Below are 22713 nucleotides of genomic sequence, written 5' to 3'. Positions count from 1 at the left end.
TACACACACACAGACAGGCACTCACGCTGCTTTCCCTCCACACTCCTCCCTGCTCCCCGAAGCCTCTCCTCCTCCCGAAGCCTCCCCTCCTCATTGGCTCACAGCCACACCACGTGACGCGTCAACGCTAGGGATCACAATTCTCTTGTATCCCGTAGAGGCTGACGCGTCACAGCGTGTAGTGAGCTGTGCAGCCAGGGGGGACCGGGACCGGCTCGGGAGGATTCCCCTGCTGGTGGGGAAAGCCCGTGTAGCCGCCCGCGCCACCGGGCACAGCGGGTCCCAGGCCTTAGACAGGTCTGCAGCCCCGCCTTTCACCATTAGCACACAGCACTTCCACTGCAGCAATGGATTCTGGGAAATGACATGCAAATGAGCACACAGTGCCATCTTTTGCTTCAAAACCATTTAACATGGTCCCCTATAAGCTTTTTGCAAAGATTACCACTGACTTTTTGACTCTATTCTTTCTAACATCTATGTGTAGCCCTCTTTCCCCCTAGGGTAAGGAGTCTACAGTGCTGGCTTTACCTGTTTGCTCACCGCGACCCCAAGCCTCCACCATGGGGAGCCCGGGGTGATACAGTAATATAACTTGGTACAGCGCCTCCACCTAGGAGGGATCCCAACGTAGTGAGAGTAGCCCTTCACAAGAACCACAACTGATATACACACACAGTATGTGATAAGAGTAACTTTTTACTGCTGAACATATAATAAACAGTGATAACCGGGTAATAACTCTACTGGTTACAACTACCCCTTCGTCTCGCAGGGCCTTATCCCACCACCATGTAACCCACACTGTGTCCACCGTACCTGAGGGGCCCTCGGGCACCCAACCACTGTGGTGTCCACAAGGATAACATCCCCCATCCCTATATGTGGTCAGCGCTGCCACTATGGTGTATGTACTTGGTTGGTGCACTTAGGATATAGGTACCTGCCGGGTGCTCCAGCACCTGGGCGTGCCGACTAAGGAAACACAGGGATCCGCCGATCCAGCGATGTCCTCCGTTACGATGTCCGCCCCCGCGTGGGATGATATCCCGCAGAATGATCCCACACGCAGATAGTCTCTCTCTCTCCTGCTCAGGTGATCTGCTCCCAGACCACCGCTCTCCAGTGCTGCGCAACATCACAACTGTATCCCTGGCATACACAGCTAATGGGGCAGTGTCCCTACCTAAGGGCCTGTCCCTGTCGCTGCTTCACTTTCACCAGGGGGATCAGGGCCTAGCTGGGGCCCAGGGGGATGTCTGGCCTAGTGCAGAGGGTAACAGACCCCTGCACTCCTACACCCTCCCTTGTCTGTCCCAGCTCAGACTGCTTAGCCTGCAGCGCGCGAAAAGTATCTATTCCCTGCTGCAGGGAATTCTAGAGCCCTATTGGCTGCTGTGGGTCACCTGTGCAATCTCCCTAAGCCTCATGGGAGTTGCAGTTCCCCGCGGAGCCTTCTCCTATTGCCGCCGCGTGCGCCTAACTCACTGCCCATGCGCAAGTCTCAAATGGCCGCCGCCGCTGCTCTTGTGTATGCGAGCTTTTTGAGATACACTGATCTCTTATTCCGGCGGTGTTACAATGGATAAAGCAAGAAAGGTTTTTACTTAAAAACAGTGCATCCTGGAATGTATCTGACTGAAGCATATCCTTCCCCCCTGTGCAGTATGCGATTTATGACTTAAGGTGTTAAATGGTCCCTGAATGTTAGTGGTGTGTGTGTGTGTGTGTGTGTGTAAATATAAATTTATAAAGCACCCAGAGTGTATATAGTGCTTTACAAAAGGTGTGTGGAGTGGGAGAGTATATGTCAGGGTCGCCTAGACCTCCTGCCTAGCCATAGCTTCTTTGTCAACTGGGTGTGCTGCTGCCTTCTGTTGGCTCTGGGTTCCTCTGTCTGTCTGTCTGTCTTCTTGTTGCTCCTCTCTCTGTCTTATAGTTCGGTTTCCTGTCTGTTTCCTTTGCCTTTGCTTGAAGTCAGACTCCTATTGCACATGCCTCTGATCCTGATCTGTTTTCTGTACCTGTACTTGTATTATAGAAGTCTGTTCACAGTAAAAGCCCTTGCTGGTAATCTGGCTTGTCCCTGTTTGTTCCTGTTCTCAGTCCCTGCCCCCAGACCTGTCCTTGCTCCCCTGTCCTGTTCCAGTCTCCTCGTTGCTGACCTCTTCTTGTTACCTGACTTCGCTACCTGCCGCCTGCCTCGGACCTCTGCTTGTTACCTGACTTCGCTACCAGCCGCCTGCCTCGGACCTCTGCTTGTTACCTGACTTCGCTACCTGCCGCCTGCATCGGACCTCTGCTTGTTACCTGACTTCGCTACCTGCCGCCTGCCTCGGACCTCTGCTTGTTTCCTGACTGCGCTGTCTGCCGCCTGCCTCGGACCCTCTGATGATGACCCCTACTACGCTCGTGCTGTTCCGGCCACCGAGATCCTACCCGCCACAGGAGTCTCCCGTGACAGAAAGCAAATGCCACTTCTGGACCTCGCTGGAACAGATTCTTCTTCTGCCTGCACCCTTTCCTGCCTGCTGCAGCAGACCACATCCGCATGGTTGAAAATAAGTACTTTTGTTTCTTTTTTGGAAATCCCAGTTGGGAAGGTTTTTTTTTGCTGCTAAGTGTTCTGCAAGAATTATTGCGTTCATAACGAAAAAACATTTTTGCTGAGACTAGAACTGTATTCTAAACACGATACATAATGCTTGGCCCCCTGCAGACGCACTTACCAGAACTCCCTCCTACTGTCTCTGTACGTTCTCCCTACCTACCAATTAGACTGTAAGCTCCTCGGGGCAGGGACTCCTCTTCCGAAATGTTACTTTTATGTCTAAAGCACTTATTCCCATGATCTGTTATTTATATTATCTGTTATTTATTTGATTACCACATGTATTACTACTGTGAAGCGCTATGTACACTAATGGCGCTATATAAATAAAGACATACAATACAATACAACTGTTGCTGCAGAGACTAGTGCACCTTTCTTTGAGATTTTTCTTTTGTGCAGTGCCTGGGTTAACCCTTGCAGTACCTGTTGCCACCTTTTTAGACTCTGACTTTTCATTCCCTGGACAAGGCTTGTCTCTGCATCCCTGGTTGGACCACTGCTGTTCACAGGGTTCCCATTTCAAAAGACAAGAGTGCTTCCATTATTTTGTTACTGCATACTGTGATTTTTTCTTGCAATCTGTAGTTCTTCCTATGATTGGTTCTATGGTTTCAGGTTTACCTGCAAGTTCGCCTAAAGTTTGTTTCTCTGCAACATATGATTTCCCTACGCCTGATATCAAAGGTTTCAGATTTAACTGCAGGGTTCTCTGTCTAATATCCCTACGCCTGATATCTAAAGTTTCAGATTTAACTGCAAGGTTCTGTCTGATATTCCTATGTCTGATGTCAAAAGTTTCAGATCTAACTGCAAGTTTTCTGTGTAGTAATTTCCTGCTGTCTATGATATTTCTATGCCTGATTTCTAAAGTTTCAGATTTAAACTGCAGGGTTTCTCTGTCTATGTTTTTTCCTTGCATTTATAAATCTCTGTGACTGATGCTAACGTCTCAAAAGGTCAGCTCTCCCATCTTGTGAGTCTCTCTGTGTCTAATATTCCTGTTGTTCATTCTAATGCTTCTGTTTTAAAAACACATTTCCTCTTTACTGGTTTCTTGGGAAGTGTGGTTTCCCCATGTCTGAAATTATGGCTCCCACTCAAACAGTCTTGAGCAGTAAATGTGAACACAGTACCACTGATTCTTCAGAACTTCTCAAAGCAAGGAAGAAGAAGAAAAAGAAGGGAGGCATTACTGTGGAAGTTGCAGAAGGAATTAAGAATGAAAATTTAACCTCAGAGTCTGCATTTGATGAAAGAGATATGCTGCAGCTTAAGGCAACTCACAGGCGTATCCCAAGAATAGTGGAAGAAAAGAAAGATGCCCCTACTCAGACGCTTCAAGCTGCACAGAAAGCGATTGATTGTCTTTATGGACGTTTAGATAAGGAGCAAGAAGCCAAGGCTGCACTACAAAGCTGTCTATCCTCAGCAATTGCTAAGTGTGTTCTCCAGGAGAAAGAAAAAGAGCTGTTGGAGAGTGACCTGGATGTCATGTCAGGTGAGCTGGAGAAGGCATATACTGATGCTGCTGAGAATCGGCGCCTCGCTTCTAAAAGTAATGAATTCCTGGAAATCTCTGAAGGAAATTGACAGGCTTAATACAGAGCTTAAAGTCTCCCCGGAGGAGATTTGCTACTTCAAAAAAGAGATGGAAGTCGTTCGGGAGGAGAGATGCTACTTGAAAACAGAGATACGTTCTATGAGAGACGCCTCCGAAGAGTTAAATAGTAGGTTTGAAACTATAAACCAAATGAGTAAGAACTTCTCTGTCCAAGCCAGTGAAGGAGATAAAAGACTCCATGAATCAGAAGAGGAGAAGAGACTATTGATAGAAGAAAAGTCAAGGATGCAATTAGCGCTGGAAAAAGCAAAGGGTGACTGGGAAAAAGAAAAATATCAGTTGGAGAATGACAGGTTGATCTTGTCAAGTAAGCTGGAGAAGGCCTACGCTGATTCTGCCCAGTACCAGACTTTCATGGCTCAAGTTGACGCAGCACTGGAAGCATCTCAGAAAGAGGTTCACAGGCTTACTACAGAGCTGGAAGCCACTAAGGAGAAGAGTTCAACACAGAACTATGTTCATTGAGAGAAATCTTCGAAGGGTTAAATATCAGTTTTGAAACTGTAACCCAAGAGTGCAAGAATCTCTATGTCCAAGTCAGTGAAGGAGATAAGAAACTCCATGAATTAGGAGAGGAGAAGAAACAGTTGGCCCAGGAAAAGTTAGACGTGCAGACAGCACTGCAGAATGCAGAGAGAGTGCTGCAAGAAGAACGTGTCTCCCTGGAGCGGCGCACACAAGCAGAAAATATGCTGCAGAGTCAGCTGCGAGAACTGTGTACACATCTGCAGGACACCAAGGAGAAATGGGTGAATGCTGAAGAAAAGCAGCGAGTTCTGCAGGAAGAAAGTTTCCAGACTGCCTACAAAATAAAGATGCTGCAAGATTATTTGAGTACCCAGTGTGTCCCCAAAGAACAGCATGAGGAGCTGAAGGCCACACTGAGCATAACCAGAGCCTCGCTGGAGGAAGAGCTAAAGCTAACAGCTGAACACACATCTCAGCAACTCACAGCGCTGCAGGCGCAGATCGCTGAGCTCAAGACACAGCTTGCCAAAAAGGAGAGAGAGAAGGTGTCCGTCTGTCAAGTGGCTGGCCTGACACAGCGCTATGAGGTCAAAATGGCTAATGCCTGCAAATTATTGGACCACACAGCCCGTGATAAGGTCCGGCTGCAGGTGGAGCTGTACAATGCCCGGGAGGAGTACCGGCAGCTGCAGATCAGAAATGAAGAAGATGCAACATATCTAAGCTTTACTCTGAGTCAGCTGGGAGATATGGAGTCGCGACTCAACTCCAAAAGAGTTGAACTGACAACTGCTTTGAGTGGGAAAAGAAGTGCAGAAGGACAGCTTCAAGAGCTGAAAACTCGAATAGCTGGTTTTTCATTGGGTGGTGCCACGAAACGGCAGTCGCAAGAGGAGACCATGGAGAGCGAACTATGTGTCCCCAATGACTCATGTGGAAAGGCTGCAGCCGTCCTTGATGCCCACATTCCTGATGTCTCTGCCCCTGCTTTTGGGTTGAACGCACCCATTCGGAGGTTCCTTGCAGCAACCAATGTACCTGTGGAGTACCCTCTGCCCGCTGACAAACCACCAGAGGTGGGTCACCTTGAGTCCACTTTTCATCAAAGCCTCCGGGAAGAGCCTGGAGGATCGTCCGGAGAACGCTCTCGAGAGGGGGTAGTAATGTCAGGGTCGCCTAGACCTCCTGCCTAGCCATAGCTTCTTTGTCCACTGGGTGTGCTGCTGCCTTCTGTTGGCTCTGGGTTCCTCTGTCTGTCTGTCTTCTTGTTGCTCCTCTCTCTGTCTTATAGTTCGGTTTCCTGTCTGTTTCCTTTGCCTTTGCTTGAAGTCAGACTCCTATTGCACATGCCTCTGATCCTGATCTGTTTTCTGTACCTGTACTTGTATTATAGAAGTCTGTTCACAGTAAAAGCCCTTGCTGGTAATCTTGCTTGTCCCTGTTTGTTCCTGTTCTCAGTCCCTGCTCCCAGACCTGTCCTTGCTCCCCTGTCCTGTTCCAGTCTCCTCGTTGCTGACCTCTGCTTGTTACCTGACTTCGCTACCTGCCGCCTGCCTCAGACCTCTGCTTGTTACCTGACTTCGCTACCTGCCGCCTGCCTCGGACCTCTGCTTGTTACCTGACTTCGCTACCTGCCGCCTGCCTCGGACCTCTGCTTGTTACCTGACTTCGCTACCTGTCGTCTGCCTCGGACCTCTGCTTGTTTCCTGACTGCGCTGTCTGCCGCCTGCCTCGGACCCTCTGATTGTGACCCCTACTACGCTCGTGCTGTTCCGGCCACCGAGATCCTACCCGCCACAGGAGTCTCCCGTGACAGAATACCAATGGTGTGGGTAGGTGTAGAAATGTAAGAGGGTGTTGCATTACTATTAATGTGTGTAGATACTATGTGGTCCCTATTGGTATATAGGGATAGAATTACATTGTACATCTGTATGTGTAAGAGAGAGCTGTATGTGCATTCATATAGCGCAGTATGTATAGACATGGCCTTTAGCACTCATGGGAAGAGAGTTCTCTTGTGTCAGGGTAGTGATTCATGAAGCTGTGGTCTCGGTTTAGGCCACCGCTAAGTGTGCCGAACAGTTGCATAAATTTGTATTCATGCAACCATCTCTCTTTCGGTGTTCTAAGATTACCTTTGAGTATGGCCACCTTCAGATCGTTCATCTTATGGCAGAGTCAGAGAAATGTTCGCCGACAGCACTGTCTCTTGTTCTGCATGTGATGCTGGGGCAATGCAGATTCATTCTCTTGTTTAGCCCCTGTCCCATCTCACCTATGTAGTAGCAGCCCCCTGGGCATTTCATGTACATGATGAGGTACACGACATTGCTGGAGGAACAGTTGAACCTTCCTCTGATTATGTACTCCAGATTCCTGTGTGGTTTTTGTATTGTGTCCGCTGTGTGGAGCATTGCGCAGGTTTTGCATCTTGAGTCCTGGCATGGTCTTGTCCCGCATTCAATTGTACTGTTGAATACTTTACTCCTCACCATAATTTTCTTGAGATTATGAGGTTGTCTGTGTGATAATAAGGGTGCTTCAGGGAAGACCTGTTGCAGCCTTGTATCTTCCTGGAGAATGGGTTGTAGTTCCCTGGCGATCTTTCGGCCTGCTTCTAGGTGTGGGTTATATGTGATCACCAAAGGTACCCTGTCGCTTGTCTCTTTCGGCCTGTATTCAAGGAGATCACTTCTTGGTATTCTGGTGGCTTTGTCGATTTGCTGGTCTACAATTCTGTGGTTATATCCATGGTTTATGAAATCCGATCTCAAGGCTGTAATCTGCTGGCCTCTGTCTGCTGTGTTGCAGCATATCCGGTTACATCATATTGCTTGACTGTAGATGGTTGCGTGCTTAGTGTGTGTGGAGTGGAAGCTGTTGTCCCTCAAATAGCTGGCTCTGCCTGTAAGTTTGTGGTATACAGAAGTCTGTAGTTGGTGGTTCTTTATAGTAACAGCTTCCACCCCACAATCAAAGGATGTAACCAAAAGTCTCCTTTGTCTTACACTTAAGTTTCACTATGTATATTTATTGCCCCATTTATTGTTAGCCCAATGGGAGAAGCGCAGGGATTCACTTTCTGTTTTTTCACATATGTATGGACAATCGTTTCACCAGCAGTGTGCTCCTTACACTGAGAAACGCGGTGAATATATATTTTTTTGACATTTTCTGTTGGGCCGAAATAAATCCCTAGCAGCACGCTTCCAGTGGGCACCACTATTAGGGTGTGATTAATGTGTTTAGCCAATCCACCTGTAACTGCTTATTGAACAGAAGAACAGCCTCTGAGGAGGAAAGTGTAGCACTGCGCAGGGCTAAAGTACAGGAAACGGCACACCAATGGTTAAAAACTACTTTGTTAAGTGACTAGGGGAGACACCAACAATGGAGCAACCAACCACTCTGACGGGTTTCGGGCTAGGCCCTTTGTCAAAGAGTATTATAGACAAAGAGGTTATACTCTTTGACAAAGGGCCTAGCCCGAAACGCGTCAGAGTGGTTGGTTGCTCCATTGTTGGTGTCTCCCCTAGTCGCTTAATAAAGTAGTTTTTAACCATTGGTGTGCCGGTTCCTGTATTTTAGCCCTGCGCAGTGCTCCACTTTCCTCCCCAGAGGCTGTTCTTCTGTTGATCTTCTATCAAGTTGGATGCACGCTTGCACAGAGTTCCTGTTGTTCGCTTTCACTTCCTACAAACAGTGAGTGTACTGTGGTATTGCCTGGCTGGTTACTGACTGTGTTACCTACATGCTCTGTGGCTTTATCTGAGTGTGGTTGGTTAAAAGGGGACACTCTACCATCGGTATTTGTGTCTCCCCAGTACCATATAAATCCCACTCTGCGGTTTAAGCCTGTTAATTTGGCGGCCACTTGTTCATGAGCCATAGGTTCTGATGACACTCCAAGTCAGTACTCCTATTCAATATATTGGAGCAGCTTTATAAGGACTTATATACCCAGGATCAAGATTACTATTATCCGTTATATATGGGATTTATTGGATGTTACATGTCATGCCTGTGATTCGCTTCTGCTGCACCGTGGATGGACTTTATGTCCTTTCTTTGTCATGCTTATTGAACAGCTAGTGGGAGGTTAGTCCCTCTTTTCAAGGTATATAATCTCCCAGTAAGGTCCCTGTAATTCACTTTCACTTTACTTGCATACATGTAAGTATCTTCACTGGTATGTAACAGTTTTTAACTGCACTAAGTTACTGTTACGCCGGTGCTGCTCGCAGACCAGACTCGTCCCTTATACTGAGGTGGGGACGTATATGTGCACGCACCCGCAGCAGAAGGAGCGTGTCCGGAGTGTGGTGTTTTGGCGTTGCCAGGCCAGGTGTGTATAGGTGTAGCAATACTTTCCGGTACCGGTACTGAAGAGGCGAAGTCGTTGCCGTTTAGCCAAGGTCGGGGACGGAGAGAGATCCGGAAGGTCAAGGTCCAAGCTGTGGTTGAGGGATGATAGAAGCTGCAAGGTCAAGAGGGAGCCGGGATCCAGAGCCAGATAGGAACGTCCGCCAAGCCGGGTCGCAACCTGATTACACGAAGACAAAGGGAGAGCCAGAATAGACCTCTGTAGCAGAGACTATGTCGAGCGATGTGAGATAGGTAGGACAGGGATTAAGTACTGTGGCTGACCAATGGGAAGCGGAGGCAGGCCTGGAGGAGCCCTAGGAGCTGTCCAGGATTGGTCCCCATAATAGGCCGCCAGGAGGTAAGGTTTAGGGTTAACTAGTAACAAGCATGTGGGCGGGGGGCGTGGCTTCACTGCAAGAGCAGTGAATAAATTAGCTGGTGCCACCATGCGCTCCGTAACGGGAGGGGATGCGCGCGCAGGGGCAATGGCAGGCACCCGAGCATCAGCCGCACGCGGAGCGGCGGACCGACGGAGAGGATGGGGAAGCCCCTTCACCACGGGGGTCGGGAGGGAGCGAGGAGGACGGAGCCGCACGGCAGCGGGAGTGGAAAGAGGTAAGGGGAGGTCACGCTGCGACCACTATGACCCCCGAGTTCTCACAGTTACATAAACTTATGCTTTGTCTACTAACCCCTTCAGGGTATATTTCACAGGACATTTGTATGCATTTAGCATAGGGACCTGCTACTGAGACTTACCTTGACGTTGTTAGTTGGCTTGTCATTATTTGATCAAAGGATGTAACCAAAAGTCTCCATTGTCTTACACACTTAGGTTTCACTATGTATATTTATTTCCCCATTTATTGTTAGCCCAATGGGAGAGGCGCAGGAATTCACTTTCTGTTTTTTCACTGAAGCAGGGATATCCATAAAACCTGACCTCTTGGTGGCCCTTGAGGACTGGAGTTGGCCACCGCTGATCTAGGGCTACTAAGGCTTAAGTTTACACTTTGATAAACCAGCCTGTTTTAGAGCACAATAGTATATTGTGATACCATCACTGTCCTCTAGGTGTTGGAATAGGACAGCTATGGGACTTTTACCAACACACCGAGTTAATCTCCCTAGAGGAGCCAGCAGCAGCTGCTGCCTAATTGAGCAGGCTGAACAAGGAAGTGTTTTAAGGAAGACACAGAGAGCTGCCATTGAGAGACTGACTGCTGTCCCAGAGAGAAGGGGGCAGAGAAGAGTTCTCCCCAGCTGTGGAAGCTGGCACAGCCCCCTAGGCTTGCTGGACGGTGGTCACGGAGCCTGCTGGGACTGCCTGGGTTGTTAATCCCAGGAAGAAGAAGGAAGGACAAGAGACTGTGCGGAAGTGGGGATGTCCTATCTTTAACATTGGACTTGCAGAGGAGAGATTCTCTGAGCTCTCGTGGGGCCAAGCTCCCCTAGGAAGGGAGGCCGCGCTGAAGCAGGGATGTCTGCTTTAAACCTGGACTAACAGATAATCTAAACCCTTTTTTGCTGTGTACAGAGACTGTATATGTTCAGCCATAATAGTATCTGTTTGGGGTGTAACCAGATTAGCTGTCCATCCAGGTAGTAAGGGTTGAAGCTGAATGTACAGTTAGTGTCCTAAGAGGAGTAGGAGTTTATTTTGTGATTTCGTTTTTACTAAAAGGGACAGTGGGCCTGTTAGTATATTATTTATCCCTGTAAATTAACCCCAAATAGAGAAATACTTAATTTCCTGCCTTAATCTGGGACTAAAAGATGCTACAACGTGGTGTGGGCAACACAATATCCACACCACTATATCACTCCTGTGTGAAGGAATTACACCTTTTGATGCAGTCTCGGTCAACATACAGTATTATTTATTTATAAAATGTTTTACCAGGAAGTAATACATTGAGAGTTACCTCTCGTTTTCAAGTATGTCAATGTAATACAATGTGTGAAACAATTTTTGATAACCAATCATATTAAATACTACGGATTTGACCGGATTATTTATCATCTCGGAGGAAACTCTACTGGTCCAATGATGTAGCCATGATAAATATTTGAGCAAATTCCTGCATTTACTCATTACTCATGTGCTCATTACAAGTATAGACGGCTGTGAAAGAACTGAGCAGAAACTGAACATTGTATATACTGTATTATTGTATTTTTCATCCAAGAAAACTACCATCCATGAATTGGCTTGTAGTGCACTCTACTGGCTTTGACAGAAATGGTCATCTCACTTTAGCTGCATTAACCATTTCCTATAACTGAACGTTTAGAGATCTATTATGCTATGACGGGACCTTATAAAGGAAAATGCTTCATTGTTAAGTACCATATTCTTATTTCACACTTTAATTGGCCGCCACCGCCCCGGATAAGGGGTTCTTATTTAACACTGCCTGCATTAATACTTGTAGTACATACTGGTGCAATATCTTTATACTGTATATGGCTGGCTGCTGCACTGTTGCATACAGTAACTATACACAATAGGCCAGTGCTGCCCAACTCTAGTTTTCAAGGGCTACCAACAGGTCAGATTTTCAGGATATCCCTGCTTCAGTCAAAGACTGAGCCACTGATTGAGCCACCTGTGCTGAAGCAGGGATATCCTGAAAACCTGACCTGTTGGTGGCCCTTGCGGTCTAGAGCTGGCCACCCTTGCAATAGGTTAACTTCTCTCAATTCAACATGTCTTCATGTCAACCTTTATCAGTAAACCATTATGTTTTATAGCAGCATCAATTGTAAGTGGTGTTTTATCATTTGCGTAGTACATTTTGATACAGTACTTTACTGTGCATTGCCTTTACTCATTTTCAGAACTGTTTTTTTCAATTTTTTGATCTCTGGACCCTTATCTCTGGTCCCCACCATTCAAAGATTTATATTTCAATATTACGTCTATAAGTGCCATCTGCGCCCACGCAAGAACCTCCCCGGGTCTGGCCAGTGACAGGATACTAGGACGCAAACATGACGCCAATTTCCTTTCTAGTACCGTACTACTGGTCACCGACCACGAGATATGCCTGGAAGATGCCCTTCAGGCCCTAAACCAATTTCAAGGTCCTGCCTGAGGTTTACACACTAATATACCCCGGGCTGTCACCTCCCATGGCCGCGTCCACTCCGGGGCCCTCCTCAGCGGTCCCCTATCTTGCTAAAACGTCCACCTCTTCCTACAGCCCTGGGAGATGGATGGCCGCAAGTGCACCAGTCCGGGCAGACTTACCCATGTCTAGGGTAACCTTCACAACAAGTGTTGCACTTGAGACACCTACCGCTAGCCGGTACCAGAGCAGCCTCGTGAAAACGCTTAGCCAAGACCCCATCTACCACAGTCACCTGTCCACTGGTGGCTCCGGCTTGTGTATGACGCTACCCCAACTGGTGGACGCCATAACACAGTCCGCTCACAGTCACCAGTACCGCCGACTAAAAACCTTCTCCGGGTGCGACCCACACCACTGGGAGAAGAAACGTTCGAATGGCGTGACCACGCGGAACAAATACTGCCAGGGTGGACGTGCTCCGATGCAATAAAAGGCAACGGATCATTGAGTGCCTGCGGTCCTCGGCCGCCAACATCGTGCGACTATATCACGAATGTCACGCCGATGCGGAGGCTCAAGATCTGATACAAGCCTAGAACAGGACTTACGGCAAAAAGGATGACCCAATTTCTCTACTGGCTCAATTCAATGCCCTCAAACAGAAAGAAAATGAGGAACTCTCTGAGTTCCTCCACAAAAAGGTCATCCGGATGACTGACCTGAACGACTACATGTCCAAGCAATTCCTGCGGGGAGCTTCACTCAACCACCCCTAGTGGCCCGCATCTGCTGCAACCTCTCTACGGAGAACCCTCCCAGATATGAGGACCGAATCCAAGATCAGGAGGTCATCCTCCAGTTTCAGAATCCTGGGCAAACTCGTGACTCATCTAGGGGAGACAGATCTACGACTCGCACAAGGAGCCGTCTGCCTCAAAGGTCAAGGAGGCATACAGCACGGAAGAGGACCCTCCTCCCAAACCACCTACCGCCAAGCCCTGAGGGTCCAGGAGAGTATCCCCTACCTACAGGACCGACGCGAACCTCAGTAGCATCATCTGCTTCAACTGTTGGGTCACTTATCACGGAACTGTCCAGAAGAAAATAAACTCGGATTTCCAACCCTAAAGCCATGACCTGCAAGTTCCAGTTGGCAGAACTAGCCCCCCGTCCTCAGAAAACACCCCCTCGCCAAAACCCGATGAAACCCCCTCATCCGTGTCCTCGTGGATGGCATATACGCATCGTCTTTGCTGGACACTGGATCTCAAGTGAACATTGTGTACTGCCCGTTCTATGATCAACATCTTAAACATCTGCCCTTGATGAAGCTGTGGGGACTCAGCAATGAGGAGTACCCCATTGACGGCGTGGTGAAGGTTCAGCTGGAAATACCACAGCTGAACACTGGCAAGTGTCACACCATGGATGTGGAGGCTCTAATATGCCCGGAGCCTCGCGAACATCCCTGCTCCCCGATCATATTTGGGACCAATGCCGATGTGGTGCGGGCGGTGATCCGCACCTACTTGAAAGAGGCTGGCAAACTACCCCTGTCTGCCCTAGAGATCAACCCAGTACCCCGGGAAGAGTGTTGCAAGGTATCGGCTCAAGACGGGCACGGGATCATCTACAACTTCCAAGCGGGGGTAACAGAGATTTCACCAGGGGGAGTGAAGCGCATAGCCGCAGTGTGCTGTTATCCGGGCCAAGATGAGGCCGACCATCTCTTTTCGCCAGAGTACACCTGAGGAAGAAACCCACTAAGGCTTCAAGCTGGTGCCCGAAGTGCAGGAATGGACGTCCAAGCTGCCGGGAAGAATCAAGGTGTTTATCCAGAACATCTCCCCTAGGACATCAGTGTATAGGTGCCAAGCACCTTATGTACTTTGGGGACACTCATTGGTGATACAGGGCTGGGCCTATTATAGTGTGTAGTACAGGGTACTGTTATAGTGTGTTGAGTAAAGGTTGTTATTATATACCTGAGTGTGTGTATTATTGGTATTGTTCCTGTAAGGGACTAATCCCACCACGTTGGGATCCCTTACAGGTGGAGGTGCTGTCACCTGACGGATTAGGTACACCCCAGGCTCCCACCAGTGGATATATATATACACTGAATTTTGCAGACACAAGTTGTAGCCCCAAAGTACTTGCAGTCTAAAGCCAGGATTATAGTGGTGGCGCGCATGCGTGCAACGCTGTGCGCTGCCAAAACAAATTAATGTTGTCCAATGAGCGCACACATAGTGTGTGCGACCGCGCGCACGAACAAAGCATCCAAGCGCGTGATTTTTTTAAGACATTTGAAATTGTTCTTGCCGCACAATGGCCGCATCACATGAGCGGTTCAGCCAATGAGGGCGAACCGCTCACGTGACATCACGGCCACGCCTCCCTGTCGCTTGCAGTGCAGGTTCGACCGCGCACGCCAGCAGCATAATCGCGGCCTAATCTTGGTGCATAACATGTATATAAACCTACTTGCCCAATTTAATATTTCCATCCCTTCTCTGTAAAACCTTCTTTTTATTAAAAAAAAAAAATACAAACAAAAAAAAACCGAATTACTACTGCATTTTTTTTTTTTTTTACCACTAGTCTCATAATACTGTCTAAAAGTTATTGTAAATTCCTAACGGTCTATTATTGCACATGTAATTTAAATTGAACAGCACACTAAAATCACAGCATCATTTATTTCACCATCAACATCCCTGCATTGTGAGACAGCTGTATGAGGACAGTGTGGCTGAGAGGTACCAGCCCTACTGCTCATGCACCCAGTGCAGGAATTCCAACGCTATCTCCAGCTGCCAATCAGGGAGCCTACAGTGCGACCAATCAGAATGCTTGTTACATCCGTGCTGTGCAGCTGGAGGAGGCGGTGCTGCTGCTGCAGATTGCTAGTAGTGACACAGGAGGACATGGGGTAGCAGTGAGGCAGCAGCATGAGATTCACCCGCAAGCGCTTCTGCTCCTTCATACTCTTTCTTTACTGTGTGTTCTCCTTTTATGCCGCCTACAGCGTTTTCTTTAAACCCTCTCAGGTCTCCCGGGTGCACAGGGTGGTGAGCAAGAAGGAAAGTGACACCAGAGGTAGGTTCTTTCTGCAAACTGCCACCCTGCCCAGTGCCCCAAAATGGGCTGTGCTTCCGCATCAGAGGTGGCTGCATGCACGCATCTCTAGTGTTCTTGCAACATGCTTTGCCAGGTATTTAACATGCTCTTCTATAGCATTGCAAGGCATTGTTGTGCTTATACTTGTGTGCCAGCATTGATCTCTGTGCTGCAGAGCCAGTGCTGTAAGGGATCTGCCCCAGAAGCAAGGTCATGGTACCTCATGTTGCATTTGCTTATTTACATGTTTCTTTTCAATTGTCTTCATTGGGCATGTTGGATTGAGATATCTTATGCCTTTATTGGGGTCAAACACATGTTGGAGCATGAAATACGATGTCTTGTGGTGTGTATTCATTTGTACCCTGGCCCATTATACAAATAGTTCTGTTTGGGAATCGCAGGATTTTCATATTATGTATATGCATAATAATAATAATAACAACTGGGGGGTCTCGTGTTAAATGTGTCCTCCAGCTTTGACCCCTATGCAATATTTTGTGATCCATCTTCTTGTCATTTCAATGGGGACTAAAAGCTTCAAAGACAAGAAAATGTGAGTTTCAGAGTATACTACATAGGGGACTGTGTTTTGGGTCAAACATGACACAAAGTCAGGCTGGCGGGTGCATTACAGAATAGATGTAAACTCCAGGAGCTGTATAAATCCTAAAGTGATAAGTAGAGATGGAGATAAACTCGGTATGAGTGGTTAAATGATTAGCATAGATTAAAAGAAGACCAATATAAGACCAACCTGTGGGACTGCCCATTTCCCAACCATGGAGCTCACTATCTGATGTAGCTGTCTCACAGTTTAATCTTATCTGTTGCATACGCCAATAACATATTAACTTGAACAGTCCATGAAATGTCTGTAAATATAATGCGTAACCCTGCTCATTTAATGTAACCATGTATTGCTATCATAACTCTGTGCCCAGCACATACTTGAAAACGCGAGGTAACCCTCAATGTATTACTTCTTGCTAAAACATGTTATAAATACATAAATATGTCCCATATAAGGAAGAGAATTCTTCAATTAATTTATATAAATGAATTTGGTCAGTAGTGCACCACAAAAGGGATCTCTCTCTGTGGACCGTGTCTCTTCAACACGACCCATCAGTCTTTGTGTATAGTCTACATAAATGTCTGTTAATTATCCAAAGAAATGTAAAATACACAACATGAGAATTGCCATATTTCCATATTTCCTCGATTGTAAGACGCACCATCGATTTGGCCCTTACAATCGAGGAAAGTTACTTTTTCACTAACCATGTTTCAGGAGAGGTCCCATGTCAGCAGAAGATGAAGCGGGCGGTGGCGGCAGGAGAGATCCCACGACTGCAGATGGTTGAAGATGGAAAGCGGGCGGGAGTGCGGCGGCAGCAGGACAGGTCCCAAGTCTGCAGGTGAATGAGATAAGAAGACAATCATAATAGTAGGAGAGCTGAGCAGGAGCAGAGCGGCATAGGGGAACTGCTGGGGATAAGCACACTGTAACACCAAAAGTTGACCGGTATCTGACTTCCGGTTATAGTGCTCTTCCCCAGCCGTTCCCCTATGCCGCTCTGATCCTACTCAGCTCTCCTGCTATTATGATCTCCTGCTGCCACCGCACGCTTGCCCGCTGTCTTATCTTAATTCACCTGCAGACTTGGGACCTGTCCTACTCCCGCTCACTTTCCATCTTCAACCATCTGCAGAAGTGGGACCTCTCCTGCCGCCGCCCGCTTCGTCCTCCGCTGACATGGGACCTCTCCTGAAACATGGTAAGTGAAAAGAGGGGGTTAGTAGACCCTTTACATTTTTTTTTTTTTAAATACATCGATTGTAAGATGCACCCCGATTTCAGACATGTGAAAATCGTAAAAAAAGGTGCGTCTTAGAATCGAGGAAATACGCTAAATATATATGCAACTTCTGAACTCTAAAAACAATGGCTTAAAGTGGCAATCCATGTTGCTTGAGTTGAGATATATATTTCCTCGCTTGAACTGTGGAGTCCCCAGAGCTGCTACATGGTCCCTTGACTTTCAGGGAGTTGCTGGTTCTGCTTATTTTTTTTTATTATTATTATTCAATTCTTTTGGTAACAAGGGGATGAAGTCACTTGGTAGCAGGTTGGTTTTGGAGCCATTTTTGGCCTTTACATTTTACTTTTCTTTCATTGACTCTAAAGCTACGGTTATAGTGCCGGCGACGGTGACGTCAGGCTACGGTCGCTGGAAAAATCAAATTGAGATGACTTCCAGCGGTCGCGACCAAGTCGTCGCTCCGTCGCGTCGCGCTTACTATAAGCACACGCGACGGCGGCAATGCATTTGTTTTGTCGCCAACACTATAAGCGCAGCCTAATCATGACAAAGGTGCAAATCTGCACTGAAATATTGATTCAATAAATGCTTTTAATCTTTTCATAGCTACTGTACTTAGGTCTTTCTGCCACTGGTACTGTACATATGCACCATAAGTTTGGTAAATGTGTTTATTGGCTAGGAAGGAATTGATCACGACTCCAACTGCATAAACATATGTATTGGCTTTTGTGAACCATTATCATTTTATTGTTTTTATTTTTTTATTTTTTGCAACATCAAGATTTTGCTTTCCTTGCTATATTAACATGACATTCTGTGAATTTGGAAACTAGTGCCTCTGTACTTGGGTAATGAAGAATGGAATCCTTGGGAAGAAGATGAAAAGAATGAGCGCGATTTGCTTTTGAAGAGACATGAAAATAACCACAAAAGTGTATTAAATCGGGCAGCCCAGAATGAGCCAGCTGAACTGAAAGTGCAAATCTGGGGCAAAGCTGCTATTGGTATGTGCTTGCAAAAGTGCTTCCTGTATGTGTGTGTTTTTTGTTTTATGGCAATCACGACTGATGTAACAATGGGTAGGAGAAGAAAAGTATTAAACATTAATAGTGTAAACAAACTGGGGTCCTTGCAAAAAATATATAATACTTGACGCCATTTGTTTATAGTCAAAATTCTTTGCTTTATACACCTTTTACATTGTTATAATTGTTGCGGTGCAATATTAAAGCTGACGTTGAAGCAAAAACATTATTAGTCAAAACTTGTATGATGTTTTGGAGTCCTAAATACAATGTTGTACATTTTCACTGCACACTATGATTGCAATTTAAGGCAAATCCTCCAACCTTTTTGCAGTCTCTTGTGCAGACTTGCACAACAGTGACCTTTCTATTCTCTGTTTAATAATGCAAGGAAAAAAATATCCTATGTTGAATGCCACTGACTCTTATTTATGTTTGTTTTATATTCAATCAAAAAATAGAATGAACTGGCACTCGCCCTGTCTAACACAATTCGGCTAGAGGTGCTATGATCCCGCATCTACACCGCAAGATGCATAAATCTATACCAAAACTAAACTGGATCAGCACTGAAAAATAATAATGGCGGACTTAACGTTTTGCTTTTGGTCTCGCCAAGTTTCTTCTTTAATGTATCAAAAAAAGTAGCAATACAGAAAAATCGGTACACACAGGAAGAGGAAATGTCAGCAGACACACTGTTATACTGTATGTACACAATAGAGCAATGTTTCAAGACCCCCTGGCCCCTTTGTCAGCGCTGATTTTTCTGTATTGCTGCTTTTTTGGTACATTAAAGAAGAAACTTGGTGAGACCAAAAGCAAAACGTTTAAGTCCGTCATTATTATTTTTGAGTGCTGATCCAGTTTGTTTTTTGTTTTATATTCAACTTAATTGAATATTGACTCCATATGGAATAATGTGTTATCTTGGTATGTAGAGTAACAAAGAACTGACATTTCTCCTAGATCTGTCTGCAGAATGGCTGCCCTTGACATTCAATCAAGGCAGTGCTTGTATAATTCCGGCGCTTGTTAAGCACGTGCTCTGCATTTGAAATGCTCAGCGCCCAATGAAGCATACCATGCAGGGAATAACAAAATGGTGGCTGATCTGTGCCCAATGTCTCCCACATGCACTCAGTAAACACCATACAAAGTTTTTATGATTAATGCTCAACATGGCTATCTGTATTTGTACTTTCTTTAGGATAATGTATTGACATTTTCCACAGGGTTTTATCTTTGGCAGCATATTTTGGAAGGCTCACTTGAGCCTGTTGATGTTACTGCTCAGTGGAGAGAAGGCAGCCTAAGGGCAGGAAGAACTTATTTAAGGTACACATGCTTATCTTTACTCTACCAAATCACATTTTAATACACTTTTTTTAAATATACTTGTTACCATACAAATTAATAAGTAAGTATACTAATGCAGTGTTGACCATTTCTTTTACCACAATACATATTTGGGTAAAATGTATTCTCTGTAGTAATTTCATTTCAAGATAAAGGTACATTATTTTCGCTTAGTCGGTTACACCTACATTTAATCCATACGTATATTGGTAGCAGACTCTTGTGTATTGTCTGTGAAGGGTCTCAAATCTGGTTTCTTCTCTGCACATTGGCCTTTTTTTTTTTCAGCTGTCAGTTTTGAAGTGATTTGCCAAGCTTTTTAATCCAGACCCTGATATAGTTTTTGCTCTCCTATCCAGCAAAAGCCTTGTTTCAAGGTCCAGAATGCCTTAAAGGGGCTTGTAAAAATTGAATGCGTGGTGGAAATGTGAGATATTCATACAGTTTGCTTATTATCAGGCAATGGGAAATTTCAGGATTTCTGGTTTGCAAATGGTGTTTGCGTATTTTCCATAACTTCTGCCACTTTTGTACTCCTTTGCACATTTGTAATGGCAGTGTATGAAATAATGGGTGTAGAGATAAATATGTAGATCAGTCGCCTTCGGAACCAGTAACCTTTTTTTTTTTTTTCTAATAAGTGCTAAAGCCATAAGCTACAATAGACCTCGTCTTTTGACCAGCAATAAAGGTATAATGGCTATAGTTATGGAAGTCCTGGCAACTTATGACCATATATCCCAGGCAGAAGGCCAATGAGACAGCCCAGTCTGAGGCTGCGAGAGTGTTTTTCTTTGCCACCAAACATCTGAAAGCTCATAGAACTCTTGGGTCTCATAGATTCTTTATTTAAAGAGATGTCTAACCCAAATCTGGTTTGATGACTGTATATAGGGGTATTCATGTCAAGAATACAGAACAGTATTTGGTTATGCCATGTGAACAAAAAAAAAAGTTTAAAAAGTGGTTCGAAGGGGCTCCAGTCTGAGAAAATCGATGTACAAAACTCTTTTTTTTTTTTTGTATATAAAAATATCAAACATAGACTCAGTGTTCGCAGAAGAGATTTTGGCGACCATGAGTTCTCTAATTGTCTTTAAGTTCCTAAAATGTTCTGTGGGAAAAGGAAAAACAGCATGTGGATGCAGTAATTGATGGGTAATGTGAATGAGCATAGTCTTCAAACTACAGTATTATATGCAGGTTTGTTGTGCTAATTATATAGTGGGTTTTTTTCCCAAGCTGGTTTCTTTTGCATTTGCAGTTTTATCACTGGCCCTGCAGTCGTACCTGGTTACTTCTCAGTTGAGGCTGAGAATGTGGTTCTTGTTCTCAATGGTCGAGAAGAAGCCAAGATTTCTTTTGCCACTCAGTGGTTGCATTACACACAGACCTTGGTGGAAAACCATAAGCTTCAACATGTGGCTGTTGTGCTGCTTGGAAGTGAGCAGTGCAATAATGACTGGATCCGTCCTTACCTAAAGAAGCACGGAGGTTTTGTGGAGCTCCTTTTTGTTGTCTATGACAGTACTTGGATCAATGAAGACGACGTTTACCAGTGGCCCCTGGGAGTTGCTACGTAAGTCTTAATTAAAATGATGGAAATTAAATTTTCTTCTATACTGCAAACATTGATCACCTTCATGCATTTAGGGCTGCCAAAGTGCCACAAACACACCCTTTTGTTCAAACATTCCTTTTAGATTAAGGAGTTATTAGTGTTTTTATATTGATTCTGTGGCAATGCCTGGCAGCCAGTTTAACACATTACTGTGACCCTGTTTTTACTGGACTGCATCTCAGGCTTGTGAGCTGGCGAGACTTTTCCAAAAATGGGGAGTAGGATCTTCAATTTCTGAGCCCAGTTTTCTTATGAGCTGTGTAATGTTGGTTTTTCTCCATAATCCCATGAGACTATTGGCAAAGGCTTTTTAATGCAATTATTTACTTGTGTTTATTCTGATTGTGAAGATATAATAGGATAGGGCATAAACTTAATTTTAGCAGTAGTGAAATTAATGTGGTACTGTAGGCTTCCCTGAAGTTAGAGACAAGTAGTGACTGATGCCCCCCCCCCCCCCCCCACCCCCTAGTTCTATTGGCCACAATGGCAATCATGGAAAGTAGAAGAGCGGAGATTAGAGGGTTACTGGGTAGAGCTCAATTTATATTTGCTGTGTCAAAAATTTAAGCCGCACGTGGTTTTAAAGGCTCGTGTACAACATCTATAGGGATTTTCATGTGGATCCAATTGAGATGCACTTTTTCTTTTCCGTAATTTGTATGACAAGTGGAACAACACAATCTTTTTGAATTGAGGTGGAAATGTGAAGTTACTAAATGCAGAGCACACTGAAAAATGCATTTATTATGTGTAGCCTGTTTTACATTTTTTACAGGTACAGGAACTTTCCAGTGGTGGATCCTAACTGGTCCATGCTCCGTGATGCCCGGCCGTACTTGTGCAATTTTCTAGGAACTGTATATAGCAATTCATCTAGAGAGACACTAATCGATGTTGTAAAAAAGGCGGGACTTGATCAACTTTGCTGGATTTCACCCAGGGAGCAGTAAGTGCTGTATTTCCTCTCTATTACTATTCATTTCAATTTTGACTAGACTTGTCTGGCTTCCATACCAAGGCAATAATACTTTTCCTGGAGAAACAATGCGGGCGTCGGAGTTGGCCTCACTCTGGCAGCAAATAGATTACAACAAGCTGTAAGCGCGGTTCAGCTCCAAAAGGCAGCATGGTTCAGATGATAAAACAAGTGTATGAGAGGCATAGAATTGCTGTTATAATGGGCTACTACTTGCTTTTCTCCCACTCTAACTAACACATGCAGGAGATATAGGTCTGTTTAAAGGCGCACCAAATACATGGCTTGGAAAATGTAGTAAAGCGATTATACAGTGCAACATCTAAGGCTCTCCGGTATGGGATATATTTGTGAATTTAAGATTCGTCAACCCCTTTATGATATCCTCTGGCCCCCTATTCTATCCCAAAGCTCTTTTTGCATTGTGATATCACGGTCACCTTTTAAGTAGGCACTGAAGTAACCTAGAAAGTCACCACAGTCTGTGTATGAAGGTCATTTCAGAGCAAAATTGGAGCATAGAATGTCATTGTTTTGCGCTTCTTGGCATCAAGGTTATTTATTGTTGTTGTTTTTCCTTATCTGCGTCAGGTTGCAATTTAGCAGCGCGAGAAGGCGTTTGAGTGGAGTTG

At 45.5% G+C, this 22713-nt stretch overlaps 1 protein-coding gene across 3 annotated transcripts in view; it reads left to right on the top strand.

Moving 5' to 3' along the window:
- The window catches only part of RXYLT1 (ribitol xylosyltransferase 1), a 30432-nt gene that overhangs the window by 5741 nt on the left and 1978 nt on the right, over positions 1-22713 (top strand). The window contains exons 1-5 of one of the 3 annotated variants that reach the window (XM_075600382.1): positions 15036-15247; positions 17931-18101; positions 19358-19460; positions 20746-21060; positions 21881-22051. In XM_075600382.1, coding sequence (XP_075456497.1) covers positions 15100-15247; positions 17931-18101; positions 19358-19460; positions 20746-21060; positions 21881-22051 — 908 coding nt within the window. In that variant the 5' untranslated portion in view covers positions 15036-15099. Of the gene's footprint in view, positions 1-15035; positions 15248-17930; positions 18102-19357; positions 19461-20745; positions 21061-21880; positions 22052-22713 lie in introns of those variants that run through there. The other 2 variants (XM_075600383.1, XM_075600384.1) reach the window with 2 other exon arrangements.

The sequence above is a fragment of the Ascaphus truei genome, chromosome 5, assembly GCF_040206685.1.
Source record: "Ascaphus truei isolate aAscTru1 chromosome 5, aAscTru1.hap1, whole genome shotgun sequence".
In the NCBI taxonomy this organism is placed as follows: Eukaryota; Metazoa; Chordata; class Amphibia; order Anura; family Ascaphidae; genus Ascaphus; species Ascaphus truei.
This window is presented reverse-complemented; position numbering and strand designations above follow the sequence as displayed.